The sequence below is a fragment of the Marmota marmota genome, unplaced genomic scaffold (assembly GCF_001458135.2).
Source record: "Marmota marmota marmota unplaced genomic scaffold, marMar, whole genome shotgun sequence".
NCBI lineage: Eukaryota > Metazoa > Chordata > Mammalia > Rodentia > Sciuridae > Marmota > Marmota marmota.
Genome location: NW_026000205.1, coordinates 4665028 through 4691049, shown reverse-complemented (window position 1 = coordinate 4691049; position 26022 = coordinate 4665028). Strand labels below are relative to the sequence as shown.

At 53.1% G+C, this 26022-nt stretch overlaps 3 protein-coding genes and 1 long non-coding RNA gene across 9 annotated transcripts in view; 1 reads left to right on the top strand and 3 right to left on the bottom strand.

The window, feature by feature from the left end:
* The window catches only part of Eml2 (EMAP like 2), a 27991-nt gene extending 20926 nt beyond the window's left edge, over positions 1-7065 (bottom strand). Inside the window, 5 exon segments of the mRNA XM_015496698.2 lie at positions 3542-3646; positions 3829-3952; positions 4047-4265; positions 6717-6806; positions 6809-7065. Coding sequence (XP_015352184.1) covers positions 3542-3646; positions 3829-3952; positions 4047-4265; positions 6717-6806; positions 6809-6854 — 584 coding nt within the window. The 5' untranslated portion in view covers positions 6855-7065.
* LOC125612579 lies at positions 143-2051 on the bottom strand. Its single transcript, XR_007343019.1, has 2 exons — positions 1153-2051; positions 143-277 (listed from the first exon to the last, which is right to left on the bottom strand). It is a non-coding gene; the product is annotated as an uncharacterized LOC125612579 (long non-coding RNA).
* Positions 7066-11756: 4691 nt separating the features above from the next.
* Positions 11757-22149, top strand: Gipr (gastric inhibitory polypeptide receptor). 5 transcript variants are annotated; one of them, XM_015497107.2, is made up of 14 exons: positions 11757-11868; positions 12899-13013; positions 13386-13485; positions 13929-14036; positions 14652-14755; positions 15549-15652; positions 16053-16197; positions 17048-17207; positions 17413-17473; positions 17780-17849; positions 17970-18058; positions 18133-18271; positions 20555-20596; positions 20673-22149. In XM_015497107.2, the coding sequence occupies exons 2-14, from the start codon at positions 12942-12944 to the stop codon at positions 20880-20882; spliced, it is 1404 nt and encodes a 467-aa protein (XP_015352593.1). In that variant the 5' UTR covers positions 11757-11868; positions 12899-12941; the 3' UTR covers positions 20883-22149. The 5 variants fall into 5 exon arrangements, 3 of the variants coding, with proteins under 3 accessions (XP_015352593.1, XP_048646650.1, XP_048646648.1); XR_007343017.1 differs by having other exon boundaries at positions 17780-18058; positions 18133-18506; positions 20673-20742; XM_048790693.1 differs by having other exon boundaries at positions 17780-18058.
* Positions 22150-24996: 2847 nt separating this feature from the next.
* Snrpd2 (small nuclear ribonucleoprotein D2 polypeptide) overlaps positions 24997-26022 on the bottom strand; it is a 4363-nt gene continuing 3337 nt past the window's right edge. For both annotated transcript variants that reach the window (XM_048790690.1, XM_015496697.2), the window contains exon 3: positions 24997-25265. In XM_048790690.1, the coding sequence (XP_048646647.1) occupies positions 25091-25265 (175 nt within the window). In that variant the 3' untranslated portion in view covers positions 24997-25090. The remainder of the gene's footprint in view (positions 25266-26022) is intronic.

Sequence of the window (26022 nt, the reverse complement as noted above, 5' to 3'; positions counted from 1 at the left end):
CCATGGTCTGGAGACCCCTCCTGCAAGAGCTCAGCATCCCTGAACTTCCAAGCCTCTGGGACCCTCGGGGCTGTTGGGGTGTCTGCCTGGGTACCCTGCCTGCCTCTCAGGGCCAGCTGGTCCCTGCACCCCTGGCACTCACCTCAAAGAGGCCCTGCCGCTTGCTCAGGCTGCCGCCCTCCAGGGTCCAGAAGTAGACGTGGGATTTCCCGCAGGTGATAAGCAGGCTGGGGTCGGTGGGGTGGAAGGTGGCCACCAGCACAGCCTCGTTGGAGCACTTTGTGGGGTGGGGAAGACTCCGAATGAACATCTCACAGCCTCCAGGGGAACCATCCCACCCCCACAGGAGCTCCCCACACAGCTGTGAGGGCTGTGCGGTGCGTACCCACTTGCCCATACCTTCCCTGTATGGCAAACTCAAGTGCAGGAGGCAGGACCAGGCCGAGAAGCATTCTCATCTTCCTGGCTGACACTTTGAGAGCCTCTGCCCTGAACTAAGCACTTTTCTAAGCTCCATCCACTAACTCATTCAATCCTCAGAGCACTCTGGGGGACAAGATCTACTAGCACCCCAGCCCGCATTACAGATGAAGACATGAGGATCAGAGAGGGCAAGCTGCTTGCCTAATGCCGCACAGCTAGATATGTGTCTGGAATCCAACTCACTCAGGCTGACTCCAGAGCTCAGCCTCTCGACCATATCGCCTTCCCCAGGCAGCAAGCCCAATCTTGAACCCAGTTTTCCTGCCCCCAACCTGGGCAGGTAACCATGGGCAAGTATCTCTCTCCCTGTCATGAGTCACCTACAAAATAGGCATTGCCCACAGATGCCAATCAAGGTCCATCTTGGGCACGACAGGACCTCTCCTAGTCGGGGGCCATCTCATACTGCCCTCTGTGGGGGCCTGCTCCACCCACACAGTGTCCCAACTTCCTCACTAGGGCCCTGGGAGGAGGATGCTACCTTTATCTCCATTCTACAGATGAGGCCACTGAGGCTCAAAGAGGGGAAGTCCCTTGCTCAAAGTCACATGACCAGCAAATGGCAAAGTCAGGCCTTAGACATAAATTTACCTGATGCCAAAGTCCTAACTCCCAGGATGGACATGTCCCCTAGGGGCACCCCAGGGGAGGGGGTAATGGTCTCCCCACCTTGCTATCCACCACCTTGGCCTCCTTGGCCCAGTCCCACACGGAGAGCATGTGATCGTTGGACTCGTCCACAGCACACAGCAGGCTGCCTCCATTCTACAGAGGGGGACAGGCAGGTCAGGGTGACCCTGGGGCATTCGCAGGCCTGTTTTAGACTCTCAAAGGCCCCGGCCCATGCATGAGACACACTAAAATACTCCCCCATTAGGGACCCGAAAATTATCTTTGTGGTGTTGCAGATTGAACCCAGGGCCTCCTGCACACTGGGCAAGTGCTCTGCCACTCAGTCCCTCAAAGGGTTTTTATAATTGGCCTTTTGAAATGACTGGTCCCTAGCTTGGATTTCCCTGCAGCCCGCATGCAGAGCAGGGACTCCTGGCTGATACCATCTAAAGTGTGTTTGCAAACGGCAGGACTTTACATGTGTGAAATCCAACCATTAGGACGGTTGGTATAAGTCGGTTTTTTCTGTACCTCTTGTTAATTTTGCACTGACAGAGTTGCGTAGAGTTTTGGGGTCTTCCCTCTACCCCCCAGTCATGCTTTGGCCTCAGTAGAGCTTTTCTGTTCTGAAACTTTGAAATGTGTCCTTGGGCCTCAAGAAATCTGTAGCTGTGATCCCGAGCTCCTTAACCTATCTGTGGGGGGAAGGCTTGTTTTTCACTCCCCAGTCCATCGCAGAGCAATGCTTCTGAAAGTTATGATAAAAATGTAAAATATGACTTTAAAAAAGTCCATCCCTCACATGTTTGGGCATTATGGGAATGTCCAGTTGCTCAACAAATTCCTCAGGGCTTACTCTTGCTTTCTGGGCTTATCTGGGCACCAAGGAGCCACACTAGGCCCAAAATGGCCAAGAGGTCAGATCCTCCAGAGAATGAGAACAGGCACCACCTGATCTACGGGGAGACGCCGAGGGTCTGCAGCAAACCAGGCTGCGTGCTTGCCTAAAGATAGGGAACTGGGCATGTGGGAGGGGAGCAAGGAATTGGGGCCCAACTGGGCCAGGCCTGGACCTCTTTTTTGAGGGTGAGGGAGAGTGGTTGAGAACTCGAACGCTGGAGCGCGCCTGCCTGAACTCAGACCCCAGTTTTGACTATTTTTATTGGTGTGACTGAGTTGCCTATTGCTCATCTGCACAGGTTCCTCGTTTAAAGAGGGGGTTGTCAGTGTTCTTACACCTCCCCGAGCAGATGCGAAGATGAAATTAATTAATTCATGCAAGCACGTGGAGTGGTGTTTAGTACAATTTGGGGGGAATACTCGGGATTGAGCCCAAGGGGAGTTTAACCACTGAGCTACATCCCCAGACCTTTTTTTTTTTTTTGATTTTGAAATAGGGTTTGCTGAGGCTGGCCTCGAACTTGTAATCCTAGCTGGAATTACAGGCGTGCGCCACTAGGCCAAGTTAACACATAATGCGGTTGCAGTTATTTCAGTGGAAATGAACTCAGGGTTTTAATTCTGGTCCTGCCTTAGCCCAGCCTCTAAACTCTGACCACACCCACTACGTCGTGACTCCGCCCCTTAGATTTTGACTCCGCCAAATCTTCAGCATAGCCCCGCCTCTCAAGAATTGATCTCGCCCAACGTTGCGACCTTACCCGTCTCCTCCCAACCCTACCCATGGGTTGATTCAATCTCTAGATAACGGACAGCTTCCCCCAATCCCTAAGCCACTCTCCTCTAGCCCCACCAGGCAGTCTGGCCACGTTCACTTTCATGTGGTCCAGTCCCAGTGATCAGTTCTCTCAAGTCCTCCAAGTTGGCTCCACCCCTTGAGGTTGGACCACGCCCCCTATGGCTCTCTGAACTTTCATGTCACGCCTATTTCCACCTGACAGTTCCCCCTGATTTCACTAGGTGCCGGGCTCCCGAAATCTGGCAGGTGCCCACCTGGTCCCAGCCCCTCTGACTCTCTCACCCGAGGTTCTGATTCCGCCCAGGCTATCACTCTGGCCACATCCTCAAATTCCAACCACACTCCACCCTCTGGTTCCCCTATTCCCTGCATAAATTCTAGGGTGTCAGCCCTGACTCCTCCCCAAGACTCTAAGGGGACTCTCTTTTACCTTAGTGGTCACGCCCATGAGCCTGGCTCCTCCCCAACTTCCTCTCCGGCTCACCCAGAAGACCCTGACAGCCGGCATTCTGTGTTCCAGTTCGGTCCCTAAGGCTCGGACCACGCCCCTCGACATTGGCTCCACCCCTCCAGGCCTTCCATTTTGACTAAACCAGCTCAAGCAATGTTCTGAACCAGCTCACCCCACTTTAGATTATGATCTCCTGGCCGTGACCGGAAGCTTGACTCTAAATTCTCCATCCATTCTTCTGTCTGTCTGGGGTTCTGGCCCCACCCTCGGTGACATGACCCCGCCCCAATACTTACCCTTCCTTTTTGGCGCTGCAATTGCTGCTGGAAGATGTGGTGCGGCTGCGGGGGTCCTCGCGACGCACGGAGGCGAGGCGCTCTGGTGACAAGTAGCGGCGGCCACTGTGGAAAGAGCACAGTGCTGGGTCAGAACCTGTAAGACCAGCAGGAGAATGCCTCCTGCAGGTCTGAGCCTCCCTGCACCCCTCTACTGGAAATTGGGTACTTGGATCTCTCCTCTACACGAACATCTTCCGTCTCACAAAGTGGCGCAGAGGCTGGGGATTCGGGTTGCTGTGCCTCACCTGCGCCCGGAGTTCGCCTCCTTCTTGGGGGAAGATGGGGAAGTTGCATAGCCGCCCACGCGCCGCGGGGGTCCCGAGCCATTGAGGGGTGCTCTGGTGGGAAGGCCTTTCAAGAGCTGACACACTGGATCGATGGGGTTGGAAGGACAGAAGAGAGTGAGTGTGAGGTCCAGGCGCCGGGCCCTCCCCGTCTCAACCCTCCAGCCTAACCAGGATACCCGAGGCGGTGGTGCCTAGGCGCGGGGGCGCCCGACCCTTAGGTGTGCCCCTCGCACGCAGCGCCGCGCCTTGTTCTTCGCATGCCCGCAGGCGACGCAGCGCGTCCGCCAGCGCCGCCTTTAGGACGGCCAGCTCGTCTTCCTGCAGCTGCAGCCGCTGCTCCAGCGCCGACACGCGGTCGTCCACCTCCATGCCGCTCGTGCCCGACAAATTGTCATCTGGAAGGAGGGGGAGCGCCGGCTGCCGGGCCACCCAGGAGCTCCAACGCCCGAGGCGTCTCTCCTGGCTTTCAGGTCTAAACCGGGCCAGCCACGCTCCCTACCTCTCTCGCAACCTGGAGCGGGGATGCCTGGAGATGGGCCCAGGAACAAGGCTCCGCAGGGGGAAGGAAATCCCCACGGCTCTCCCGCCCTTCCTCACCTCCTCTCTTTAACACAGCGCCCTGCAAGTGTGACCCTGGGGAAGTCCCTTCCTCTCTACGAAGATTCTACCAATCCGGGAACCTCTCGCTCTGGTTTAAAGATTCTATGACTAAGATGCTAAATGTCTGAGTGATATCAACATTTCAAGGATGACACCAGCCTTCTCCTAGTGACACCAACGTTCTAGAACGGATCCTCAACATTCTCTGACGGACATTAATATTCCATTATGGGTACTAACATTCCCTCACAGTTTCTAAGACTTTCCAAGCCAAAAGTCATGCTTTGTCCCCCTCAATCTTCCTCACCAAGGGGTTCTCCAGCTGCAAGGATAGAGCTTCTGCGGGCCCTGGTGGCAGACTTGGGGGTTGCAGGTAGCACACAGGGCACCCAGGAGACCAGAGGAAGGGAGATGAGCACAGATGACCTCAACCTCTCTTCCCCAGCTGGAGTACTCCTCCTCTGCACCCCTTCTTTATTTTGCCTATGTACTTCACACACCTGATTTGGCTCTCCCCCTCCTCTTCAAACCAAGGATGCAGCCAAATGACTCCTCCATCTCCCCCCACCTCACCCATTTTCCCGAAGTGGGGGATTCTAAGTAGCCCCCCTTCCCAGACCACTCATACCCAGACTCATTGCTGGCCACAATCGAGGAGACCCTGGCTCCCAGCCCGTTGGAAGTCAAGATCGTAGCAAAAACAGGAACAGGGCGTGGAGGTCGCACCTGCCATCCTGTGTCCCTAGGCCGCCCTGCCTGCCTGCTGGTCTCTGCAGTGCAGCCCTCAGTCCCTCCCCTCCCTCCCTCCCTCTGCGGCCCAATCGCCTGCCCAGCCTCGCCTGCCCTGCCCCCCATCCAGTACTTCCTAGATCCATTCCTGAACCTGCAGAGAAAGGTGGGGGCCTCCAGAGGTCAGAGGCAGAGAGTTGTCAGGGTGGAACCCACAAGGGAAGGGTTTAGAAAACCAAGGGCATGGGCAAAGGGTCAGGCGGCAGGGGAGAGGGAGTCCCAATCACTTCCTATGCTGAGCCCCTTCTTATCTATCATTAATACTACTACAGAAAATGGTATCTGTTTTTGCAAGCTTATATGTGTTAGGCACTTCTCATGCAAAACACTTAACATGTTTCCTGGCTCATGATAGGTGCTCAATAAATCCAAAATAGGATTAACTTATTTTATGGTATATAATGCTCTTGGTAACTCCTGTAGTTGTAGTCTACCCCTTTTAGGAGGAGAGAAAGAAGAAGAAGACTACAGTCCAGAAGGCTGCAGTTACTTGTGCATGGACACACAGTCTTTCCGTGGCAGAAACCAGGCTTGGACACCCTGTCATCTTGCCTCTTAGAGGGGCAGAGGAGGACAAATGGAGCATTCAGGATTCTCTGAACTCCAATGGTCTTTGGCCATATCTGGGAGTGTTCCCAGAGGAATGACCTCTAAACTGGAAGATGGTCCCTTCTCAGGGACCCCTGAGTGAAACAGAAGCAATTTTACCTTGACAGTTCAGCCCCCACCCAGAAAAGCCAGCATCATTCTGAAGGCTTGGCCTGCCCATCCCAACCCCCATGACTCAAGCCGTCTGGTCCCTCCTGACCATTTCCCTGGCCTCAGCTCTTTTGCTAAGACCAGCCCCCACTTCCCACTTCTCCTCATGTCTCCCCTCCCCTCTGCCCCCAGCTCCCCTCATCTGGACCTGACACCCACAATGGTCCTTCTGGTATTATACTCTTCTTCTAGGGAGAAGGGTGGGGTCTTAAGGAGTGGGAGGGCCGGCCTTAGGATTTGGGGGCTATATGGAGAAGTTCTCTGGCATCCTACAGTCCCACACTCCTGCCTTCAACTCAACAACAAATCCCACCCTTACCGCTAATCTAATCTGTTTGTTTCTCCATAAGGGAGAGAGGGGAGGGTACCAAGGCTTGAGGCGGGGAGGCAGAGGGCATATTTCCAGACCCAGAGGTCCCCCAAGCCTTCCCTCCTTCCAAACCACAGATTCATTTGGGATCTGCCCCCTCCCTCTTCTAGCCACCTCCAGAGCAAGGGAAGATCCAAGTGGGTGAGTGGGTGGGAGATCCTGGCTTTGGGAATGGGGACCTTGCTCTAGGGTCAGGGTCGTGCAGAAGGAAAGAAAGGGGATCATCAGCAAGGGAGGGGACAGAGACTTGGAAGAAGGAGATTGGGGCAGAAGGAGATGGGTCCAGCGCTAGTCAAGGCCAGGGTCGTAACTAAGGAGGGGGTCTCACCGTTGCAGTATTGCAGCAGCGAGGACGTGTCGTAGAGGCCGCAGAAGGCCGGGCCGCGTTCCGCCATCGCCCCGCCACAGCCTCNNNCCCCCCAGGCCCTGCCTCCCGTTGCCATAGCAACGCCTTTCGTTCCAGCATCCCCAGCTCGGCCCGCCGGGCATCAGGCGGCCGGCGCCGGGCCTGGCACCGGGGTCATCCCCCAGGATGTCCAGAAAAGGGGCTCGGGACACCGTCTGCCAGTCCCCCCGCAACAGAATCTTTAGGCCTGGATTGGCTGCGCCGGGGTCCCCCTAGGTACTGTCTGGTCCAGCCCACAACCTGAGTGCTTTCTCTCTAGACCCCCTCCTCGCCTGTTCGGAACCAATGAGAGTCTGTCGCGCAGGCTCCTCCGCCAATAGGAATGCAGACGACTGAAAGGGGCAGGGCTTTCTCTGCTTCCCAGCCCGAAGCGATGCCCCCAGCTTTGAGCGGAGAATGGGGAGGAGGAAGACACTCCTGTAGCCCCCATTCCATCTCCTCAGTTTTTTACTGAATCTCCCAGAAGCCCTCTCGCAAGACCAGGGCCCGACAGAAGAGCTTCAAACTCTCTCAGGTATCCACTAGGTCCTCCCTGAACTGATTCTAGCCCAGTCCTTAGCCCTTGTTTATTAGCTCTAGACCCACCCACGGGCCTTTTAGCTCCGCCCCCAAGTCGTGTGGGAGCCAAAGTTCTATTCCCGCCCCCGAGTTATTAGCACCGCCCCCTGAACCGCCGAAGGACTCTAACACTTGGCCCAGAGCCCTGGACCGGACCTTTTAATTGGATTAGCTCCACCCCCTGAATTTAAGCCCCTCCCTCCAAGTCTATTGGCCCCTCTCTAACCTTCCTTCCACAGTCTCCCGGGCGTCCGGGCCCTAGGCCCACCCCTAGAGCCCTGGCCTCCTACAACAAGATTATCCAGTCCGGGTTTTGACAGAGGCCCAGTTGTGAAGCCTGGACCAGAGCGCCGTGTCAGTCGGAGCTGGCTCGGAAGTTGGGGGGAAGTAAGAGGAGGGGGGAACCTGACAATGGATTTAAAGAATATTAGACCTCCTTCCCCAAGTCTCCGCTGAGGAGTCAACACCTAGAGATGACCTAGACCATATTCCACAGACAGGGGAAGTGAGGCCAAGCACAGATTTGCCTCTGGACACACAGCCAGACGGTGAGAGCTTTAGAACCAGACTGACCTGGGCTGAATCCTGACTCCACCCACTTTCTGATTGTGTGACCCTGAGCCCCTGGAAGGTGGGGGCTCCTGATCCTGCCTACCTCTTTCAGTCATTCAAAAATGTTTACTGAGAACCTACTATGCGCCAACCTCTGCTGGAGTTTCAGGGGTGACCAAGTCAGCCTCAGATTTGCTCTCTTGGATCTCAATGTTTCATGGAGAAGGTAAATCACTGTATGCCAAAGAAATAATAGCTAACATTTACCGAGCACTTAACTGTGTGCCAGGTACTCAGTTATCCTCACCACATGTCCTATTTTCATCATGATTTTACAGATCAAGAAACAGAAACAGAGCGGGTAATATCATTTATTGTCCTGGTAGATACTACAAAAATGATAAGAAGGATGGAAGGGTGAGACTGTGGAGTCAGGGAAGTGTTCTTTGAAAAGTAACATTTGAGTGAGATGCTAATGAGCAGAAGAAAGCAATTATACCTACAATTGAGAGGGGAAACTTTCCAAGAAAAAGAAACAGCAAGTGCAAAGGGCCTGAGATAGATTTGAGTTTGACATACTTCTGAATTTAAGCCCCTCCCTCCAAGTCTATTGGCCCCTCTCTAACCTTCCTTCCAAAGTCTCCCAGGCGTCCTGGCCCTAGGCCCACCCCTAGAGCCCTCGCCTCCTACAACAAGATTATGCAGTCCGGGTTTTGACAGAAGGTGGTGAGAGGCTGGTGAGATGCTGGGGCAGAGCATTTGCCTAGCATGGACAAACCCCAGGTTCAACTCCCAGAACCATTAAAAAAAAAAAAAAAAAAAAGCATTATCTGGATGTGGTGATACACACCTGTAATCCCAGATACTCAGGAGGCTGAGGCGGGAGGATCCAAGTTTGAGGCCAACCTCAGCAACTTAAAAATACCACAAAAAATAAAATAAAAATGGATGGGGGTGTAACTCAGTAGTAGAGCACCCCTGAGTTCAATACCTAGTACTTAAAAAAATAAAATGAAATGGAGTGAAAATGGAGTTGCGGAGGGAGAAGAAAGTGGAAGGACAGCACATCAAGGAAATGACAGACCCAGAACTTACCAGGCCTCGAAGGCTCTGGGAAAGCATTCTACAGTTTGTCCCATATCCTCCATGCGCCCCAGTGAGACCACAGATATAAATTATGCATCAGTTCAGTTCCTGGCTCACAGTAGACCCACACAAATGACAGCAACATAGAATCATTTCTTAGTGAACACTTACGACGTGAGGCTCTCAGACCAGTCTCATTCTACCACCCAGCCAATCCTGTGGCTGATAGAAACCCAGCAGGAAAACAGCTTTCCTTGCCTCCCAGCCTCCGGCCTAGCTCACACCCGGCTCAGATGCCAGAAGTCAGTTGCCTACATACAGAACCCAGAAGACAGGCTGTGCGGGGCTAGGGCGGCTCTAGGGTGTGCCCAGAGGACCCTGAGAGCCCAGGGGAGTTCTGGTCCTGGGGCTCCCTGTGCTGGGGTGGGGAAGAGTTTGGAGGAGGAACAACAGGCAGAGGGATTTAGCCTGGTCGGTTGCGGAGAGTGGAGAGAGAGGACACACAGAGATGAATCTTACTAAGTCCTTGTCCTCAAGGGGCTCCCAGCCCCAGTGTGGGGACCAGACACTGTCAGGACCCATGTGAGCAAAGTGACCTTGGCTCAGTGGCTTGTCTTGTTCTCTGCAAAATGGGCGTCATCCAGTGCCCACTCTCCAGGGGAGAAGAGCCGGCTGAGCGAGATCATGCTTGTTAAGTGTTTTGCACCGTGGTTTTGGGTACAGTTAATGGAGCTGGTTTTATCACAAGTGGTTTTCGCAGGGAGATGTCAAGGGCCCCGGGAGACAGGAGTAGGAGGGGTGGCCCTGCTGGGGGGTGGCTGTGCTGGAGGGTGGAGGGGGTAGGCAGGGCTCACAGCCTCTTCTCCCTACCTCTAGGTTTTCTTCTCTATGCCGTTTTTCTTTCTCATCGCTGTCTCTGTATGGTTTTATATCTCTGTCTGGAAACTGGGTTTTGAGGTTGGATGAGCAGGGCACTCCTTTCATCATTTATTTATGAGCTGTGTTGCCTTGGGCAAGTTACTTCCCCTCTCTGAGCCCCAGCCTCCTCATCTGGAAAATCAGAATAATATAATAGCTCTATCCTATTATGAGGACTGAGACATATGCAAACTGCTCAATATATGATACCCATTATACTATTATCATCATCATCATCACCATCATCATCATCATTACTGATGCCTGGCTGTCTTTCTCAGTCTTGGTTCCTTTCCTGGGTCTCACCACCTCGGTTCCTCTCCACGTCTCCCTCCCCCATCCCTCCTCCCCCTCCCTCCTTCCTCAGTGAGTGACCCTGAGGCCCTCTTGGGGGCAAGGAGACTCCTTCCCAGCCCCAGCTTCTCCTCGAGGTGCTGGGCAATCTCAGATCCCTCTCCTCTCCACTCCAGGGACTGACTTTCCCAGGACCCTGAGGGCGCCAGGAATGTGGGGCAGAGAGCAGGGAGGGCCACCAGAGGCCCCAAGGCAAGGACCCCCATCCCCCCACTCAGCTCCTTTCAGCTTCTGGTGCAGATTCCCACTACCCCTGATGCCCTGCCCCTCCTGGGCCTCAGTTTCTCTTCTGCAAAATGGGCAGACTCACCTCTGTCCCAGTTATCTTCTAGGTCCCCGGGGAGTGTGTGCTCACGAATGTTCATAGCATGATTAATGTGCCTGAACCCAGTGTGGATCGAGGGGGACGGGGACGCTGAGAGTCGGGACAAGACCAGAAGCAGAGGTTGTAAGAATGTGTGTGACAGTGGTTACTGTCACCAAGAGAGAGTGTGAGGCAGTGGGTTAGTGTCTGATTGTGAGGTCACAGTATGTGGCACTGTGTGACGGTGTGACTGGGTGGGGGGACCACATGCATGACTCATGTAGGAATGCCTGTGACTTGTGAGTAGGGCAGGACTCTCAGGAAGAGTTGTGTCTGGATGACTGTGTATGTCATTGGGTGTGGTTGTCAGTGAGGTGACATATGACGGTGTGACCCTCAGAGCTTGAGTGTGTCTCAGTGACATTGGGCATGTGTGCATTGGGGTGTGGCTGTGAACTCTGGGAAACCATGTGAAGAGTGTGAGACTTTGTGGGTGAGGCTGCCTAACACCGTGTGTGACTTTGGCTCGTGTCACAGGTGGATTGTATGGCCACGGGAAGCACGTACTGGGGCGTGTTCATGCCACTGACACCGCTCCTGGAGCTCCCGCTGTGGGCATGCTGTGATGGGGTGGTCACCAAGGTGCCTGGACCTGTCCTCCTGGGACACACAGGCCAGCCGGGGAGATGGACAGTATTTGTGCCATGACCCAGTGAATGTGTGAATGTCTCATTGACAGTGTTGTTAGGATTGTGGGAAACTGTGATTGTGTCACTGTGTGTGTGTAGCAGTCCACAGCCCGGGCACCTGGGCAAGTGCCACTCTGGATGACTGTCAACCTGTGGGTGAGAGGCTGTGGCTCTCTGGGTGTGGCTGGGGCTGTACAGCTGTGAATGAATGTGAGACTCTGAGTGACAGCGTGCGAAGTTCTGTGACTGTCTCTCCTTTGGCTCAGCATATAGGACTGTGTGTGACAGTGTGTGTGACTGAGGCTCTGTCAGTGCTGGGTGGGACACTGTGTTCTGTGAATGGGAGTGTGAGAAATTGTGCACAATGGTGTGGGGGGTGGCCCTTGGGATGATAACTGTGACTGCTCTCCAGCGGGACCGTGATGCACTTGGCTGCCCCTCCTTCTGCTCCCTGCCCCAGAGCTCCCCATCCTGTTCTCAGTTACGCCATGGCCCCGCCCCCTCCCACCACCCCAGGCTGCCAGCGCCTGTCACCTCTTCCAGAGCACAGGGGAGGCAGTGGAGGCACACAGGCGCTGCAGGAGCAAGTGATCGGGTACAGGACTGGGGACAGGTGAGGAGTCCCGTCCCAATCCACTCACCTTGCCCTCGACCCTCCTTCATTTCAGCTCCGGGTCTCTCTCTCTGTCTCTCTCCCCCCCCCCCACACCCGTCTCTCAGCCTATGCCTTTGTCACTCTCCCTCGGTGCCCGGAGTCCTTATCCTCCAGCTCTTGGTCATTTTCTGTCCACACTTCTGTGTCTCTTTCCATGCTTTCCCCACCTCTTTGTCTCCTAGCCCACAATTTTGTCTCTTTCTCTGATCTTTTGGTATCTGGTCTCTGGCTGTATGTCTCACTGTCTCTCAGTCTTTGGGTCTCTGTATTTCTGACTCTGCGTTTGTCTTTCTGGGTCTATATCTGAGATCCCCCTTGCTGTCCCCTTCCCCTACACAGTGGGTGTGCAGGGTGGTGGGGATGGGTGTTGGGGGTTAGAACAAAGAATTTTCAGGTATCTGGGACCCTGAAGACCCAAACCCAGGTCTAAGGCCTCTCTGGTCCCCAATATTTGGATGCTGGGAGAGGGCTGTCCCACTGACTCTGGCCTTTATCCACCGGGCATGGGATATTTTTGAATAAGGTTGGGTTCCTATTTGCAATTTGAAAACCCTTTTGGCTGGACGAATGGGAGCTCAAATGGCTGTTTTGAGCTCCCCCCAGGCTTGGATGAGGGTTTCTACTCCCTCTTCTCCAAGGCTGTCCCCAGGCTCCGTCAGTCTCTAGGTGTAGACCCTGGGTGACACTGACGCTTCTGCCCAGCCCAGCTCTAGGGCAACCGCCCCCTCTGCAAACACCCCTCCCTTCCACCGCCGCTGCCCCAGCAACAGTTGGGGGCGGCAGAGGAATCACTCCTCGGATCTCGGCCCCACCCACCACCTGGGGCCCCGCCCACCCACACGCCTCTGCCCCGCCCCAATCCTCACGCGTGGAGGCAGCAGAGGAGGCTGCTGCTTCTCAGTGCCCCTGTAGGAATCCCTAAGGCAGGTGGGCCCTGGAGTTGGGGGTCCGAGGGCGGAGGTCAGAGGTGCTGACTCTACTTCTCCAGGCTCGACCGCCTCTGGGTGGCCAGACCCATCGTCGCCCTCAGGATGCCAAACTCTCCGCCCCTGCGGCTGCTGCTGCTCCTCTGGCTGTGGGGACTGCCGCTCCGGAGGGCGGAGGTGAGGACCGGAGGGGACACGGTTCAAAGCTTGGAGGGAGGTCTGGGGACTGTGTTATGTCTCCGTCCACCTCAATGAGAGTTTTAAGACTGCCTCTCTCGCTCACGTTCAAGTTTTGATGGTGGTTTCCAGTCCCCTTCCCCCTACAAATCCTCCTGGTGAAGTCCACTCCCTCTTCAATTTTCTTAAAGGTTTGCAATCTCCCTCAACAAATCCCTCTGCGGCTTCTAGGCAACCCCCAAAACTTCAAAGAGGTTTCTAGGCCACCCGAGACTCCAGGGCTAAATTGAACAGCCCCTCCAAGTCTCTCTAGGGGATCTCTGGCGGGGGAGAGGATTGGTTTGGGGGGTCCTCCCTTCTGTCTTCTCGTAGACAGGCTCTGAGGGGCAGACGTCGGGGGAGCTGTACCAGCGCTGGGAACGGTACCGCAGGGAGTGCCAGGAGACCTTGGAGGCCGCGGAGCCGCCCCCAGGTACGACCAGGACGGGTGGGAGGGGAGGGAGAGCTGGCTGGGGCTGAGAGGGGTGGGCTTGGGGCGGGCCTAGGACTGACGGGCGGGGCCTGGGGCGGGGTCTGAAAGGGGAGAAACCCGGGATTGGTGTGGGCTGTGTCAGAGACACGTGGGTGGGGCTTGGCCTTGGTGGGAGGGGCTTAAACCTGACTAAGGTGGGTACTGGGTGGGATGCCATTAGTCAGAGAGGCCCGAGAAGCTTGAAATGGGAGGGGTCTTAGGCGGAGCCTGCACTGCGGGGGGCGGGGTTTGGGTGGGGTCTGGGAAGGTTCTGTCTAGGTGGGAAGAATCTAGAGACCCAAATTGCTTAGTGGGAGGAGATCCAGGTGGGGTTAGGCGGATGGAACACTGAGCTGGCCGCACAGTAGGTCCATTCAGCCTTTGACCTCCACGTCCGCCCCCAGGCCTCGCCTGTAATGGGTCCTTCGATATGTACGTTTGCTGGGACTATGCTGCACCCAACGTCACTGCGCGTGCGTCCTGTCCCTGGTACCTGCCCTGGCACCGCCACGGTGAGGTGCTCTCTGGTCCTTTATGCTCAGACTACCCCGCAACTCATCTACACCCCTTTCTGCTTCTTTCTGTCCCCTGCCCCTCTGTCCTCCTTCCGTCTCTATCAGGTTTGGTGTCCCTGTCCCCTGTCTAACCCTGGCTTTCTCTTGCACAATGCCCCTCCCGTCAGCTCATCTAAGGATCACTGGTGTTCTTATTGTCTTTCCTCTTTTGGAGCCTGTCTTTGTCTTTGGGCACCTGTGGTCTTCCTGGCCTAACTAGCTATGTAGCTTCGTGTGGTTTATTTAACTGCTTTTGTATTTCAGCTTCCCCATCTGTAAAATGGTATTAATGATAGTACCACTTTCATAAGCTTGTATGAATATTAAGCTGATTGATACATATAAAACGTTATAAAAGGGTTTATCACCACCACCATCATTTCACAGTGCTCTGTTAACAGTTTTTTAATATATATATATATTTGATGTCTTTATTTATTTATTTTTATGTGCTGAGGATTGAACTCAGTGCCTCACACGTGCTAGACAAGCATTCTACCACTGAGCCCCAGCCCAGCCCTACAGTTTGCTTTTCTCTTTGTCTGTCCCTTGATCCCCTCTATTTTCTCACAGTGGCCACAGGCTTTGTTCTCCGACAGTGTGGTAGTGATGGCCAGTGGGGACCTTGGAGAGACCACACCCAGTGTGAGGATCCAGAGAAGAATGGCTCCTTTCAGGTAAGAAAAGGCAAGGGAGGGGCTGGGATTGTGGCTCCACGATTGTAGGCCTAGCACAGGCGGGACCTGGATTGACCCTCAGCACCACATAAAAATAAAGGCATTGTGTTGTGTCCATCTACACTTAAAAAACAAATATTAAAAGAAAAAAAAGAAAAGGCAAGGGATTCAGGGTAGGAAGTCTAGGGAGAGGTGAAAAGGCAGTAGCCTCAGGCTGAGCCTGAAGGCCCTTGTGCTGTTCAGGATTTTGGGTCGCAAGTAATGGAGACCCAACTCAATCCTGGCTTAAAGGAGAAAAAAGAGACACACTGACTTCTATGATTGAAAAGCACAGTATACAGCAATAGCTTCAGGTACAGCAAGATCAAGGTGCTCAAATTATATGGTGGGTCCTGTCTCTCACCATATCATGCCTGTTTGTCCCATCTTTTCTGTGGGTGGAAAAAGGGTGGCCTGAACTGGCACCCTTTTTCCACCCACAGAAACCAAGCCACACTGTGGGAAGACTGAGCTTCCTTCTCCATAAGTGTTCCGGGATTGACTCTTGTTGTCCTGGTTTGAGTCCTGTGCCTTCCCTGAATTTACCACAGTGTGTGTGTGTGTGTGGGGGGGGGGCGGGTCAGACAATTGGTAATGAACCCAGCCCTGGAGCTGGGGTGGAGTCAGCCCCACAGAAACAGGGTAGGAGGTGCCTCAAGAGAAAACTGATATGCTGGGAAATTTAGGGGGATTCCCTGCCTAGGCCTGAGGGAAGAGCCAAGTCTTGTTCTCATGTCCTCCTTGTCCCCGCCAGGACCAGAGGCTGATCTTGGAGCGGCTGCAGGTGGTGTACACCATCGGCTACTCCTTATCCCTTGCCACTCTGCTGCTTGCCCTGCTCATCTTGAGTTTCTTCAGGTGGGATCCCCAGCCCTGAGTGGCAGTGGCAGAGATATGGGTACGGTAATCCCAGCAGCTCGGGAGGCTGAGACATGAGGATTGCGAGTTCAAAGCCAGCCTCAGCCCTAGCAACTCAGGAAGGCCCTAGCAACTCAGTGAGATCCTGTCTCTAAATAAAATACAAAATAAAGGGGCTGGGGGTCTGGGGATGTGGCTGTGTAGTTAAGGGCCCATGGATTCAATCCATGGTACCAGGAAAAAAAAAAAGTGGAGGGCGTGGAGGCCAGGTTCCTCTATGCCACTACCTTCAAGCTCTCACTGAGGGCTCTATGAAAAGGGCTCATGAGTGGTAAAAGGGACGCTGTGGGACTGAGGACTGCTCTCCAGGGGTTCTCAGAGGGCCTCTCAAATCCCCCAGGCGGCTGCGCTGCACCCGTAACTACATCCACATCAACCTGTTCACATCCTTCATGCTTCGAGCTGCAGCCATCCTCACCCGAGATCGGCTGCTACCTCCACCTGGCCCCTACCCTGGGGACCGTGGCCCCACACTGTGGAATCAGGTGTGCATCCTCCTCCTGATCTTCAAATGGGAAACTGCCCCTACTGGTGGGATCAGGAAGTCCTCCACCCATTTACTACCTGTTCCAGCATCAACAGTTTCCCCCTTGACCCCTCCTGACACATCTGGAAAGGGACCCTTCCAGCTCAACCTCCCCCATCATTCCCATTTACTGGAATTTCTCATTCCCTCTCCCTCATGATTGCACCCATCAATAGACTTTTTCACCAGTTAGGGAAGCCTCCCTCCTGGAGGCCAGCTGGACAGGGTGGGAGAAACTAACTGGGAGTGGGGGGGAGGGTTGGAAGCCACCAGTTTGTAACTGAGAGATGGGTAGAGGGCACATCAGCCTGTGGGAGGTAGAGGCAGGAGACTCACAAGTTCCAAGATAGCCTCAGCACTTAGTGAGGCCCTAAGCAACTTAGCAGGACCCAGTTTCAAAATAAAAAGGGAAAAGGGCTGGGGATGTGGGATGTGACTCAGTAGCCACATGCCCCTGGTTCAATCCGGGGTTTAAAAAAAAAAAAAAGGATGAGAATGAGTTGGAGGGGTCCATAAGCTGGCAGGAGAATCCAGTTTTCAGACAGAGCTAGGGTGTCAGAGGCCACATTGTGGAGTGATGGAGGGGGGGCTCTGGTGACAAATGGAAGATGCCAACTGTTAAGGGGACAGAGTGAGAGAGTCCATATTGGAAGAGACTGGGGTGTGAGAAACCAGCCAGTTACCATCCACTGAGGGCAGAGTGGGAGATCATTTGAGGCAAGAGATGAGGTGGAAGGGTTACCAGGTGGAAGACCTGGGGCCACCTGGCCACCCTGACTGCCCTCTACCCCTGTCTGACGGCTCCCTAGGCCTTAGCCGCCTGCCGCACCGCCCAGACGTTGACCCAGTACTGCGTGGGTGCCAACTACACGTGGTTGCTGGTGGAGGGCGTCTACCTGCACCGGCTCCTAGTGCTGGTGGGAGGCTCTGAGGAGGGCCACTTCTGCTGCTACCTGCTCCTCGGCTGGGGTGAGCCCCGACTCTCTCCCCCACCCAGCCCAGCGCGCCTCGGCTCCCCCACTGCCCAGCTGGTCTACCTCAGGGGTCTCCTCCCCTCTTTAGGCTTCTGCCTCCCCATCAGGGCAGAAGATTCCGCGGGTCTTGGGCCTGGCAGGGCCCGTGAGCGCGCTGACAGCTGCGGCCGGGTGGGGGGTGGGGGTCGGGGTCTGCACAGGGGCCCCCGCGCTTTTCGTCATTCCCTGGGTGATCGTCAGGTACCTGTACGAGAACACGCAGTGAGTTGCGGGTCTGGGCCAGGACCTGGGAGGTGGGCGGAGCTTTGAGGGATGTGGGCGGGGAGGGATGGAAACATGGGAAACCGGCTGGGGCGAATGTGGGCGGGGAGCAAAGGAAAGGGGATCTTGGAAAGGTTCAAGGATTCCTGGAAAGGGGATGGGGTGGGGCCTTAATAGTCATGGGCGGGGCTTTAAGGGAAGTGGGTGGGACTTAAGGATGGTGGGCGGGGCCTACAGAGTGTACCTGCCAGAGATCCAGTGAGTCTAGGGTTTTTCTGTGTCTCAGTGCGACCCTGCATCCCCCAGGTGCTGGGAGCGGAACGAGGTCAAGGCTATTTGGTGGATCATACGCACCCCTATCCTCATAACCATCTTGGTATGGCCGCTCCTGCAATCCTCCAGGCCATCCTTGGGGATTTCCCATTTTGGGAAACGGGGCGCCACTCCTGCCCTCCAGAGTGGGGTCGTGTCTGGCTCAGCTTCTCTCTTCTCACAGATTAATTTCCTCATCTTTATCCGCATTCTTGGCATTCTTGTGTCCAAGCTGAGGACGCACCAGATGCGCTGCCCAGACTACCGCCTGAGGTGAGGCCCAGCGGGAGGGGCCGGCCGCTAACGGGGTGCGGCGGCCTGAGGACACTGCCCCCCTCTCTGCCCAGGCTGGCTCGCTCCACGCTGACGCTGGTGCCGCTGCTGGGTGTCCACGAAGTGGTGTTTGCTCCCGTGACGGAGGAACAGGCCCGCGGCGCTCTCCGCTTTGCCAAGCTCGGCTTTGAGATCTTCCTAAGCTCCTTCCAGGTGCTCAGGCAGATGAGGGGCTGCACACTTCCTTCTAGCGCCCTCTTCCATAGTGGCGCCAGGTCTATGATCCTCTCTGAATAGGCCTTCCATGGGGCGTGAAGATGGGATTTTGTTCCTTCATTCATTTATGCATGTGACACGCAGTGCTGAGCTAGCCTGGGCTACCTCGGGCTTGGGGGAGCCACGGGGACCAAGGCAGGAACCTGGGTGACCACAGCAGGACTGCTTCCAGGTGAGGAGCGAGGACAGAGCTGGAAGCACATTCCGGTTGCCCCTCAGCGCTGCTTGGCAGCTGTGCAGTTCTGGCCTCTGGGTGGGGGCTGGAGTGAGGCAAGTGAGATGCGTGAGGTGGAGAGGTTAAGGAGGTGGCCGTTCCAAGTTTAAGGCTGCACTTGATTGCCTTACCCCAGCATTACCTCATTAGGCCTCAATCTTCTCATGTCTAAAACGGGGACAATACCTGTCTCACCTCACAAGGCTGTTTATTCATTATATTCAGCAAAAAAATTGTTGAAGGTTTATATGTATATCTAAGCTCTCTTCCAGGCTTATCGTGGAAATACAGCCAAGAGCCAAATGGTCTCTATCCTCTAGTGGGAAAGACAGATACTAAAGATGCTATATAAATAGAATATACAGAATATTAGGTGGTGTGTGTATACATCTATGTACACACACACACACACACACCCTAATAAACAGAATATTAGGAGGTGGAAAAGAGAGAGGACAGGAAAAGAAAAATGAAGAGTATCCATGGAAAAATGGGGTTGATATTTTAGACAGGGGGTCAAGGAGGGCCTTCCTAAGAAGGAGACATTGGGGCAGAGTCCCAAGAAAGGCAAAGGAACAGCCAGGTAGATATTTGAGCAAATGTTCCAGGAAGAGAAATGCCAGGGGCCAGATTATAAGGCAGGGAGGACAGGGTGCCTGGAGCTCAGGAGTCAGAAGCAGGAAGTGGGTGTGAGGACAGAGAAGTGAGGGGTCTCAGAGACCAAATTCCTGAGCCAAACTTTAGTTGGCTTTTTTTTTTTTTTTTTTTCTGCTAAAAGAGGAGGAATGTGATCTGAGTTAGATTTAAATAGGATTGTGGGAAATAATAAGTAATATCTTAATAATAGCTCATATATATAATTGATATTAAATTTTTTTGGTACTGGAGATTGAACCCAGGGATGCTTTGCCACTGAACCACACTACCAACTTTTTAATTTTTTTTATTTTGAGAAAGGGTTTCACTAAGTTGCTGAGGCTTGTCTCCGACATGCACTCCTGCATCAGTCTTCTGAGTTGCTGGGATCACAGGTGTGCACAGCTATGCGCCACTGCACCCGGCCTTGATTTTTAAATTTATCAATTAACTTTTTAAAAATTTAATATTTTTTGATGTTAATGGACCTTAATTTTTATTCATTTACTTATCTGTGGTGCTAAGAATCAAACCCAGAGCCCCATACATGCTAAGCAAGTACTGTACTACTGAGCCACAACCCCAGCCCTCAATTAAGTTATTAAAATAAAAAAATATATTGTTACTAGGGATTAAACCCAGGCATTTTCCACCATTTAGCCACATCCTCAACTACCTCCCCCGCTTTCTTTTCTGAGACAGGGTCTGCTAAGTTTCTGAGGCTGGCTATTGAACTCAGAATCTTCCTGCCTCAGCCTCCCACTGGGATTACAACAGGTCTGTGCCACCAACCTCAGAAACACATTTTTAGTTAAGCTATTTTTGGTGCTGGGGACCTCACACAAGCTAAGCACAAGCTCTACCCATGAGCTTCACCCAGTCCCATTTTGCCTTTATTTAAATTCTTTAAATTCAGATGTATACAGATATAGATTTATAAAAATATAAACTACTTATAATTTATTTATAATGGATGCTATATAACAACAAATTCTAATAAGATTAAGCAAGGAAAACAAAGGTTAACTGTATGTATGTACCAGAAACTAGTTTCTTGCAATGTTAATCACCATTGGATGCTCCACTTTCCAGATGAAGAAACTGAGCATTTCTAAGTGTGGAAGTAGGAAAAGAGTTTTTGCCTCCAGGCTGCTATGTCCAAGTCCCCTGTTCTCAACCCCTATTGCTCAGCAAACAGGTTAGGGCAATGAGAGGAGTTGGGAGCCAGGGAGCAGGTGATGGCCATAGTCTAGGACCAGGGTGGCAACAGCCAAAGTGCTTTGGGGCGGGACAAGAGTTCTAGCTTCATTAAGGGGGTGGTTCCAATGCCATGGCTACCTGCGATCTGATCCCAGGTCCTCCTCCCGCAGGGTTTCCTGGTCAGCGTCCTCTACTGCTTCGTCAACAAGGAGGTAGGGAGAGGACCGCCCACGCCCTCTGGCGGCTGCGCGAGGAACCGCGCCGCCCCTGAGCGCTCTGCCATTGCAGGTGCAGTCGGAGATCCGCCGCGGCTGGCACCACTGCCGCCTGCGCCGCAGCCTCGGCAAGGAGCAGCGGCCCAAGCTCCCGGAGCCCCCTTCCCGGGCCCTGCCCTCGGGCTCTGGCCGGGGCGAGATCCGCGTCGGCCGTGCCTTGTCCTTGGGGGCGCTGCCAGGGCCTAGGGATGAGGGCAGCCGGGTTTTGGAAAGTTACTGCTAAGTATGGGAATCCTGTGTCTGTGGTGAGCACGTATTTATTGAGTGCCTACTGTGTATCAGACCCGGTGCGGGGGACGCTGGGGAAATTGGGAAGAAGGGAACAGAAGACAAGGTCCCTGCTCTCCTGGAGATCCCAACTGAGTGGGGGATGCTGATCGTGAACACAAAATGTGAAGCTACACATAGGCTGTGAAGTGGCTCATGAGGAGAATTTAGAAGGGGCTGTCTGGGAGGCCATCTCCGAAGATGTGATATCAAACCACTTCTGAATACCTGAAAGAGGTTAAGGTGACAACTTCGGAAAGAATTGGAAGACAAGATTTTAGGTAGAAGAAAGCATGTGCAAAGGCCTTGGGGCAGGAGGGAGCTGTCCGTGGCTGCAGAACAGGAGGCTGAGGGGGGTGGAGTGGGGTAGAGGCCCACAGATGAGGAGCACAGGAATTGGATTTTATTTCAGGTGCAATGAAGATTTTAGCAGGAGTGTTTCCTGGGCTGTTTCAAATGGATCAATCTCCTGCTCTACAGGAAATGGATTAATGGGCAGGAGTGGAAGCCAGGAGCCCAGTGGGTGGGGGCAGGGGTGGGGGGGTGGACAAATACTGAGCCCACAGAGAGGTGAGAAGCAGGTGGATCCTGAAGCTATTGCAAAGGTAGAGAGGACCTGCTTTGGATGTCATGAGGAAGTGTGGTGGCAAAGGGTCAAGGAGAGCTCCTGGGTCTGGGGTGGGAGAGTGAGGAAAGGTGGGGAGATGGGGTTCAGGGAGGGGAGAACCAAGAATGCTCTTTGGACGTATTACACTGGTGACATAAGCCATGGGTTGGGTCAGAAGGCCTGGACCTTGTGGGAGAGCTGAGAGCTGGAAACAGAATGAGAGGACTCGGGCGGAGATACAGACACAGGCAATTCAAGGCAGGCCTGAACTGAAACCTATCCAGAGCAGCTGGGAGAGTATGCGCACCCCACCCTCCTGCAATGGGCGGCCCTGGATCTGCAAGGACTGGGGGGAAGATGAGGGCCTCGTCCTGTGGCTGGACCACCGGTACACATGCAGTGCCCTCACCTCTCAACCATCCCCACCCATAGATTTAGTTAGTACCTGAGTGCTGTGTTTCCCTGGGTCCCTAGCTCCCGGACAGATGTGTCCCATAGCTGAACTTGGAGTCTTTCTAAGCTTATGGCCCTGCTGGACTCCCACCCCTACCCCTCTGGGTTCTGGTGGGGTGGGGGCCACAGGGTAGGGCCCTGGTAAATAAAACATGAGAAACCATTGCCTTTTCTCTTTCTGGGTGGGAGAATCTTCTTGGCCAGGGCACAAAGGGCAACAACCGAGACGAGCTGCATGGCTTGGAAAGGGTCTGTGGGGGTCTTGCTCAATGTCAGCCACATGCTGCCACTGTCCCCCCTGCCTAAGAAAATCCCCAGTTGGGGATATTACATGTAAATCTCCTAATACTTAACTGTTTAAGACACATATACAAACTAAAGTTTTTTTTGTTTTGGTATTAGGGATTGAACCCAGGGCTCTCAACCACGAATTTATTTTTGGTGCTGCGGTTTAAACCAGCAAGACAAGCACTCTACCAACTGAGCTATATCCCCAGCCCCCTTTTATTTTTTTGAGACAGAGTTTTGCTAAATTGCTGAGGCTGGCCTCAAACTTCCCATCCTCTTGCCTCAGCCTCCCAAGCTGCTGGGATTACAGGCATGTGCCACTGTGCCTGGCCATATATACAAATTAAAATTATAAGCACATGTGTGCACACATATACATCTTTTTTGTTAATATTTTTTAATTGCAGATGGACACCATAACTTATTTTAAATTTATTTATTCAGTATTTAGTTTTTAGTTGTAGTTGGACACAATACCTTTAAACTCATTTTTATGTGGTGCCGAGAATCGAACCTAGGGCCTCGCACGGCTAGGTGAGCGCTCTACCCCTGAGCCACAACCCCAGCCCCATGCGCATCTTTTCATTTTTTTTTTTTTTGCGGAGGAGGGGGGGAGAAGAGTACCAGGGATTGAATTCAGGGGCACTTGACCACTGAGCTACATCCCCAGCCCTATTTTGTGCTTTAATTAGGGACAGAGTCTCACTGGGTTGCTTAGCACCTCACTGTTGCTGAGGCTGGCATTGAACTCGCAATCCTCCTGCCTCAGCCTCTGGAGCCATTGGGATTACAGGTGTGCGTCACTGTGCCCTGCGCATATGCATCCTTTTTGAGGGCTGCTTCTCTAGAAGGGCAATATGGAAAGAGGAAAGCTGAAGGGAACAGCCTGGTGCATATCTGAAGTCTGGCTACTTAATATCTGTGTCACTTGGGGAAAATCCCCAAATTCTCTGTGTCTGTTTCTTGAAAATGGAGAGAGACGGTAATACCTACATTCTAGGGTTGCCTGACTTCACTAGGACACTGACTGGTCCAAGGTACATGACCAAAGATTTTACTTTGCCAGTTTGCCTCATGGTACTGCTGCAAAAATTTCTCCAATTTTCAGCACCAAAGGAGGAGGCAATTCGAAAGCATTTGGGGCAACAGGGTGGGGGAAGAGATGAAGAGGGAAATTCAGACTGATGCCCAGCATGGTGCTCAACACATCTCTGATGCCAGTTTGTAAGGCAGGCAAACCAATTTCCATTTCCTGGTAAGTCAATAAGCAGAGGGATGAAAGACAGAGATTCAAATCTGACTGTGAGAGTTTTGTGCTGGTTCTGCTCCTGTACAAGAATCAGAGCCCCGGGGCGGCCGCCCATGATAGCATCACTGCCCCCACTTTCCAGGTAAGAATGGTACAGCTCCATCCTGCTCCCTAATAGTTAAGGCTGTTTGTAAGGGCATGGCTTTCCAGGTTGGATGCAAAAAAAAAAAAAAAAAAATCAGTTCTTTTTTGTTGTTTTATTTTTGCAGTACTGGGGATTGAACCCAGGACAGCTCTACTATTGACCCCAGTCCTTTTTGTGACAGGGTCTTACTAAGTTGCTGAGGCTGGCCTTGAACTTGGAATCCTCTTGCCTCAGCCTCTGGAGTTGCTAGAATTCCAGATGTTGTCACCACACTCAGCTGCTTTGTTTTCTAATCCTCCACCATAAATAAGGCCTCCCTTTTCCACTGGGTGACCCCAGGCAAGTCATTTACCTTCTCTGGGGGCTCAGCTGTCTCATCTATAAATGAGAGAGCTCTAATATCTGCCCAATAATGGTTGCATCAATGAAATGCCGAGCACTGAGGAAATGTATATCTTTTCTGACCCTGCATGCCAGCTCCCTCTCTGCTGCAGTGACCCAGCTCTGCCCCGAGGCTCAGAGTAATTCAAGATGTGCCTTCCACAGCTCAAGAATGCAGCTAACATCTAATTTAATCCTGACCTCAGGCCTGACAACTCTTGCACCCACCTGCAGTTTGGCCCTATCTGGAAGACAGAGATCCAAGTATGGAAGACAGAATGCATCCACGCACACCACAGCAAGATGAAGATCGTCCTTAATCCTCCCAATAAGTAAGGCCTCCGAGAGTTTGTAGAGAATTCCTCTCAAGTTTTAAGTATGCTGTAATCTGAGGGGCAGCAGAGCTCAGGACCAGAAGCCACAAGACCAGGAGCGGGCAGGTTTGAATCATACCATCACTTCCCAGCTAGATGTCCCTGGGAAGTGACATCCTCTGTTGTGCCTCAGCTCCCTCTTCTAGAAAATGGAGGACACCTTGGAGCACTGAGCCTGGCATCCTAACAGTATCAGAGTGCTGCCTGCCCCAAGTGCACACCCACTCCTCCACCTGCAAGGGCAGGGTGGGATTCCCAGACACCACTGTGTCCCTAGCATTATGACATACTGCTAGACACCTGGGGGATGTCTGCTCACAGGACAAGTGGGAAAAAAGACCAAAAGAAAATTGAGTTGGGCTCTCAGTGAGGTCATTTGTGTCTAACCTATCCACTTCATGGATAGTTCCAGAAGTGAGGCCTGGATAGGGCAGAGAAAGTGCCTCATCACCTGCTCAGGGGCTCTGGAATCAGCATTTAGCCCCACATCCAGGTGCTCCTCTCCCTCCCTCCCAAGGCTGCCCCACTCACAAAGCCCTGGGAATAGACAGATACCACTAGGATTTAAAAAACAAAAACAAAAACAAAACAGGACTTTATTATTCCGATCACAAAGGGCAGGTCTTCACAGGACAGGGAAGCAAGTTCTGACGGTGGGAAGGAGCCCCTACTTGCCAGCGATGAGGGGGTTCCGCAGGACCACAATGACGGAGTCTCCACGCAGAAACATCTTGGAGATGTAGCGGTCCTTGTTGACTGGCTTGGACTTCTTCTTGCCCTTGCCACTCTTGGGGACCTCGGTCCACATCTCCTTCACATTCTCCAGCACCATGTTGCAGTGCCTGGTGGGGTAGGGAGTAGGGAAGCAAGAGTAGTTGTTGTTGGTGGGGAATCTTCTAAATACCCTTCCTCTGCCCAGCAGCATGGTATGAAGAAGGGTGCAGGCCCTGGGGCAAGGACAGCTAGGCTTGCTTCATCTCCATGTTTTTAGAGAGGCTTGAACAAAGGACTTTATCCCCCTGTGCCTCAGTTTCCTCTTCTCTAAAATGGAAACAATCATGGTTCCTTTCTCATAGGACTGCTGTGAAGATCAGATGAATAAATATAGCATTTCTGAAAAGCACTCAGAGCACAGCCTGGCACAGAGTAAAGGCAAACACAGCTCCTCATGTGTGGTTAACTAAGTATTTAGGAGGAGCAGCAGAAAAGCACCTTCTTCTGGAGACCTAGAGGCTCCTGGGGTGCTGGGACCTGAGGTGGCACCTGATATTTGTGCTCCAGTCCCGTTGTCCCTAGCCTCACAGTGCTGGGTGGGCATGTGTGATGACAGCAAGGGACTGGTTCATTCAACAAATGCTTTCTAAATGCAGCCGACACATCTTTTGAAACACAACCACCAGGGCAGTGAGTAAAACATGCCTGCCCTTGTGGTGTGCACCGCAGCCAAGAGAAGAGCAAGAAACAAGGGAACAGGGATCTAGAATATACCGTCAGGTGGTGAAATGAAGAGAATCAGCAGGGGTATAGCTCAGTGGTGGAGCATCTGCCTAGCACCCTGAATTCAATCCCCAGCACCACCAAAAAAAAAAAAAAAAAAAA